General features: G+C 44.2%; 1 protein-coding gene and 1 pseudogene across 3 annotated transcripts; one reads left to right on the top strand and one right to left on the bottom strand.

Annotated features, from left to right (window-relative positions):
* Positions 1–930: 930 nt before the first annotated feature.
* Positions 931–2793, bottom strand: LOC115727773 (pentatricopeptide repeat-containing protein At4g26680, mitochondrial). 3 transcript variants are annotated; one of them, XM_048279511.1, is made up of 2 exons: positions 1220–2793; positions 931–1183 (listed from the first exon to the last, which is right to left on the bottom strand). In XM_048279511.1, exons 1-2 carry the CDS (start codon positions 2505–2507, stop codon positions 957–959), a joined length of 1515 nt encoding a protein of 504 aa, XP_048135468.1. In that variant the 5' UTR covers positions 2508–2793; the 3' UTR covers positions 931–956. The 3 variants fall into 3 exon arrangements, with proteins under 3 accessions (XP_048135468.1, XP_048135467.1, XP_030513906.1); XM_048279510.1 differs by having other exon boundaries at positions 931–1180; positions 1217–2793; XM_030658046.2 differs by having other exon boundaries at positions 931–2793.
* A 599-nt stretch (positions 2794–3392) lies between these two features.
* Positions 3393–4723, top strand: LOC115727768 (annotated as a pseudogene).
* The last annotated feature ends 1667 nt before the right edge of the window (positions 4724–6390 follow it).

Below are 6390 nucleotides of genomic sequence, written 5' to 3' on the forward strand. Positions count from 1 at the left end.
CTCTTTCTTTGGTTTAAATTTTGAGGCTGCCAACCAAACAAAATGCCATTCGGCCCAAAACTATATAAAAAAATAATGCCAGATAAAAAATGCACAATTGCTTCTTAGATTGTGTTATGTTATTCTCCATTTGGATTGCTTAGCTCGAGAGCTATGGACGAAACCGATGAGCGGGGTAAGATTATCTAATAAAAATTGAAAAAAATTTAAATAAGGATTTGAAGTACTCTCATCTTATCAAATAAGGTCCGAAGTCGATATTTTAAATAAGGGTCTTAAGTAGCATAATAGTTTCAAATAAGCACTTGAAGTGACCATATAACCTCAAAAAAAGGTAGGGTCTCCAAGGCACTGTCATTGTTTATTTTTTAAGTTATTTTATTTTTTTCTTTATTTTTAATTTTTTTTAAATTAAAAACGATAACAGTTAAAAAATAATAATATAGGCAGCCCCACTCACCCATGCTTGAACCTGGCCAAGGGTCGAGGCCTGAACCAAGACGCTAGCATTCCGCCGGTCCCTCCCACCTGTATTTTTTATCACTTTTTATCTTTTTTTATTTAGGAAAAATAGAAAAAAAAAAAACAAAAACAAAAACAAAAGACAAAAAATGAAAAGACAAATGACAAAAATGCTCTTGAAATCAGCCCTTTTTTTAGATTACATGATCATTTCAAGTTCTTATTTAAGAAAATAAAAGCACTTCATACTCTTATTTAGAATTTTTTCATAAAAGATCATAAATGCAACACAGAACAGAGAATCATGCCTTTAAAACAATTATCATTTGTTGTTAAACTGTACGATTGATTTGTCTGCTGTCAACAAGAAAAAAGGAATCGAAAAGAAATTTTTATATTTTTGGTCTAAAAATCGAAAAGAATTTACATGTCAAGAACCAATCCAAAGACTCGTCACAAATGAACTGCTGCTGTCAAGTTTTCGGCACTCAGTTCTAAAGCCCTTTATCAAAACCCACCGGAATTAGAGTTCTAGCTTGCAACTCACTGCACAGTTTCATTGCCACCTGATCTTTCCCACAATGGTGAAGTTCATGGCAGACCTCGGACAACATATCCGAATCGGGAAGCATCGACCTATTGACCATTTCCGCGAGGACCTGGACTGCTCCATCGAGATCATCGCATTTCGCAAAAGCACACATCAACATAGTGAGGGTTTCGCTATTTGGATGGCGCCCGCTCCTGATCATGCTTTTATACAGCTGAAATGCGCCGTCGGGGTTGTTCCTGATGCACTGCCCTCTAATGAGAGCCGAAAAGGTCGAATTGTTCGGAACCAAACCCTTGCCATCAAGATCTTTAACCAGATAAGCAGCTTTCTTTGTCTTACCATTCTTGCAGAGTCCCAATATCAATGCATTATATGTCAATATATCCGCCCTCACTCCATACTTCGGCATTTCTTCGAAAAGCCTACCCCCCATTTCACTGTCGCCCGCTTCACTGTATCCGTGTATCAGAGTATTGTAAGTCACGGTATCGGGAGCCACATTCGAAGCTTTCATGTCGCTGAAAATCTTGTTCGCTCCCTGCAACTTCCCTTCCTTGCAAAAGCCACTGATAAGGGCATTGAAAGTAATCACACTAGGATGAATACCATTCTTCTGCATCCTCTCTTTAAGCTCCATGGCCGAGCTGAGAAGACCCTTACTGCAATGCCCTGTGATCAACGTGTTGTAAGATGCCACCGTCGGACAACAACCCTTACTCTCCATCTCACGAAACAAATCGACCGCCTTCTCGAGCTCTCCCGCCTTGCAAAAAGCAGACAAGACCATGTTAAGGGTGAAAACATTTGGAACAATCCTGCGACGCCGCATTTCCCGATGGAACGAGAAAACTACATCGACCCTGTTCATGCTAAGCAATGCACTCAGGTAGGCATTGCAGGACTCCACCGTGGGCAAGAACCCGTACTCCTTCATCATGCAAAAAGTCTCCGTGGCACTCCGAAACTTCTTTAGATGCGCAAAGGTCTTGAACAGCGAGTCGAAAACCCGAGGCGAAGAATCACACGCCCGGTAAGAGTAGAGCACCGCATCAAACAGCTGGCGGGCAAGATCAACCGGGCCACTCGCTGCCACGAGACCTCGAACGATCGACTCCGCGGACTTAAATTTCCGGTTTTTCGTGAGAATGTGAAGCGCGATGGAGTGGGTCTCGAGGGTGTGGGCGCTCGGGCTTCGGAGCTTGACCCAGTTGAAGAACTCGAGCGACAGGACGTGGTCCTTTTGGATCTTGAGCAAGATGTGGCTCGTCCGGAGAGGAGTCAACCCAGAGCTCAGCAGATCGAGCTTGCCCCAGTCGGAGTGCAAGAGGTGGCTGTGAGCGACATTGACGAAATCGAGGTCCCGTCCTCTGGGTTCGGGGATCGTCCTGTGGGGCACCGGAATGGGGTCCCGACGGGGGCTGGGGTTTATGGGGAGGGGCTTTTCAGGGGAGGAACTGAAGAGGGTCGAGAATCGACGAAATGGGGATTTCATCGTCGGAGTCGAAGGAGCGAGGACTCCACCAAGAATGGATGACGAATCAGGAACTGCGAGCACTCAATCGAAAGGAGCAAACTTGGTTTTCGGCGTCCACGCGAAATTGATCAAGCTGAGGCAGAGCCTTCGCAGATGTAGCAAACCAACGCCAATCTCTTGGCTGAGCAGGATTCGCCGGTGAAATGCGAGCGATACTCATCGTTGGCCGAGCTCAATCGGAAAACTCGCAAGGATTGGCCCGATGTTCGGAAGTAGGCATGGTCGGATGCAGACTCTCGTAAGTTTTAGGGAAAATTTCAAAAAAGGGCCCGAAGTGCTCTCGTTTTCTCAAATAAGGTCCCGAAGTGAATTTTGTATCAAATAAGGGCCCGAAGTGCTCAAATTATTTCAAAAGAGGGCCTAACCGAGGGCATTTTTGTCTTTTATATTTTTTTTTTATTTCTTTAATGTTTTTCTTTACCTTTTCTTTTTTCTCCTCCCCTCCCTCCTGTTCATCATCTTCCCCACGCAGCTGATCGATTCCGCCATTGAATTCATGCAGACTCCACATAAAGAGGGAGAGAAGCCATGACTGGAAGAAGCTAAAGTGGTAGTCGCCCTCTCTCTATTCAACACCCTCTCTCTCTACCTCTACTTCCGCCCTACCCAGAAGCGAACCCTTGAAGCTTCTTCCTCACAAATCCGCGACGACGATCCGACCGGTTTCATCCCTCAATCAACCATCCTCGGGCCAATGGTAAAAAAATATAAGTCACGAATTCAAAACCTTTAATTTCAAAAGAAAGAAACCTTCAAGCCTCTCTCTCTCTCTCTCTAGCAGCGGCGGACCTCGTCGGCAATGCCCTCCGGGCCCTTGACTGGCAATTCTGTGAAGCAGATGACGACCCCATGTCTTCGCAAGTCTCTCAGTCTTCTTCTTCTTCCTCTCAAGCATCCACCTCCGAAACTTACCTCCTCGACTTCATCATCGCCAACAAAGTCGGGCTCCGCCACTATTCCGGCACCATCGGCGGCCGCGAGATGGTGGGCCTTGTCCGCGAACCTTTGAATCCCTACGACGAGAACACAATCCGCCATCCGGGTCCTCAACACCAGGACCATCCAGGTCGGCCACATCGAGCGCGACATCGTCGCTGTCCTTGCCTCACACTCGCAACTGCAGTAGCAAGTTCGGGATACCCTGCCAAGTTCACATTTTTGCGAGGATCGAGGCCTTCGACCTCGTTAAGTCGGCTATTTCACGAGGCGGGTTAGTGCTCATTTTGGACGTGGGTGCTTCGTTTGCCTTGTCGGAGGCGGTCGTGGTGAAGGAGAAGAAGGGTCAAAATGGGGTGAGGTGTGTGGATGAGATTTTTAAGCTGGTGGACAAGAATGTCGAGAAGAATGCGACGATGGAAGCCCTGGAGCCACCGAGGGAGGTGATAAAGTTCGCGCTCTTCGATCACCAGAAGAAGGGGTTGGGTTGGTTGGTTCATAGGGAGAACTCCAGAGAATTGCGTGGGGAGGATGATGAACAGGAGGGAGGGGAGGAGAAAAAGAAAAGGTAAAGAAAAACATTAAAGAAATAACAAAAATGTAAAAGATAAAAATACCCTCGGTTAGGCCCTCTTTTGAAACAATTTGAGCACTTCGGGCCCTTATTTGAAACAAAGTTCACTTCAGGCCCTTATTTGAGAAAACGATGGCACTTTGAGCCCTTTTTTGAAATTTTCCCTAAGTTTTAGGATGCGTAGGAAAAGAGAGACAGAAGGCATGGCACTGTCCGCGGTGAGAAAATATAGGGTAGCCCAGCCTCTCCAGGTCAGCGTGGTTCCCTACCAATCAGGAAGAGACACGTGAACCACGTCTCCGCACGGGCCCGTCCCACACGCTCACGTGGCTCCACGTGTCTGCTTCCTGAGTGGTTAGGGATCACGCTGTCGTGGAGCAATCAGGCTTACCCAATATTTTCTTGTAGGATGAGTTACGAGGTTCGACCAAATAAAAGGAAACAAATCTGCATATCATTTTTCAGATCGATTGTTAAGTCAAATTTGGTCAATTGGTCTTTTCTCTCTGGGGTTGCTAGTAAACGACTAAGCTTGTGGCCATGATTAGGTGACGAGCTAATTGTGTTCAAGCACGTGATCAGGAGAGAGTTTTCGCTGGATCAGATTTGTGAGGCCTACCTAGAACTCACAAGGTTGGCAGAAATTGGGAGGGTCATGAACTGATGATCCGACGACAGTACCAAAGGACGTTCACCGACTTGCCCATGCACTGTGACTCCGGCCTCGATGATGCAGCGATCTTCAACTGGCCAGGCTCGAACTGTTTTTAGGGGGAAGGAGGAGGACTCCACCCTCGGAAACTTCGATTCGCCGGATCAATGTGAAGCGGCTACTTAACTTGGTGTTATTTGTTTGGAGCATGCAGCAAAAGTCCGATACTTTAAAAGATCACTAAGAGAGAATCCAAGCCCGAGCCTCGCAAGATATCCAATTGGACCCAACTTCATTCAAAAGCTTAAGCCAATGAATTATAGCTAATTATGATATATTAACTGTTTCACACTACATTAATTGTCCAATGTGAGATTTTTCTAATTCACACGTGTATCCTAACAGTAATATCAATCGAGATGACTAAATCGATGAGCAAAGAAGCATGGCGCGCGCTTGAGTTCGATGTTCCAATTTCCTGGTTTGTCGATCGCTAGTACGCGATGCTATCGGTACATCATCATTTCGGAAAATGTCGGCACTGAAGAGGAAGTAAACACGATAAAAAATATATAAAAAAAAAAAGTTCTATGCTTTTACCGCTTTTGCCCTCCTGCTTCAAACTAGATCGATTTGTGCTTTTCCACATTGATCTTTGTAAACGTAAGAGAATGAAACGATTTGGAACAGATCATGCGCAGGCGGTGCAGTTCTGAATTCTGTGGTAGCCGTCCCTGCTTAATAAGAACAGCCAAAAAGAAGAAGAAAGAAACAGCTAGAGATTAGTCACCTTCTAGGAAGTACTCACAATCCCTAAGTAGTCAAGAGTCATCATTAATTTTAGGAATAAATGCACTGAAAGCTCTAAAACTAGTTTCGATAGTGCAATAGAGTTTTAAAATTTTGAAAAAGCGCAATCAACCGAAAGACTTGATTTCGCCAATTTGACAAGTTTTAAGGAAAAAAAAAATTTAGGAAGTACTCACAATTTGACAAGAAACAGCTAGAGATTAGTCACCTTCTAGGAAGTACTCACAATCCCTAAGTAGTCAAGAGTCATCATTAATTTTAGGAATAAATGCACTAAAAGCTCTAAAACTAGTTTCGATAGTGCAATAGAGTTTTAAAATTTTGAAAAAGCGCAATCAACCGAAAGACTTGATTTCGCCAATTTGACAAGTTTTAAGGAAAAAAAAAATTGCACTTTTTAAAATATTTAGAACTCAATTGTACTTTCTGACTAGTTTTAGAACTTAATTGTATTTTTTTTCGAAAGTCATCTAGGACTCAATCGCACTTTCGTGACAAGTTTCGGGACTTTTTAACTTTTGAGATAAACAAACTGTTTTCTAAGCTCTTTTATTTTGACAAAAAAAAAAGTCCAATTTAATTCTTTACTGCACGACGAAATTTGTTTGTGAGGGAGACTTTCCGAGTTTCACATATTGCACGGTGTGCAGTTCTTTATTTTCGTTTATTCCATCCCTAGATTTTTAGATAGACTGCGATAACTGCTCATCTTATCCATACAGCGATTGGTCCTCTGATTTATTTACTCGTACTTCGCCGTCACGTACCAATTTCACGGTGCTCCCCACGCTTCCTTTTTGATTGCCGGCATGTTTAGATGGCTCGGGATCTTCAAGCCCATGATGGTCCTCGGGCTTTCCGGCTTCCTC

The sequence above is a fragment of the Rhodamnia argentea genome, chromosome 5 (genome assembly GCF_020921035.1).
Source record: "Rhodamnia argentea isolate NSW1041297 chromosome 5, ASM2092103v1, whole genome shotgun sequence".
NCBI classification, from domain to species: Eukaryota; Viridiplantae; Streptophyta; class Magnoliopsida; order Myrtales; family Myrtaceae; genus Rhodamnia; species Rhodamnia argentea.

Excerpts from the sequence above, each read along its gene's own strand:
- LOC115727773 (XM_030658046.2), bottom strand. The coding sequence starts at position 2,507 with ATGAAATCCCCATTTCGTCGATTCTCGACCCTCTTCAGTTCCTCCCCT.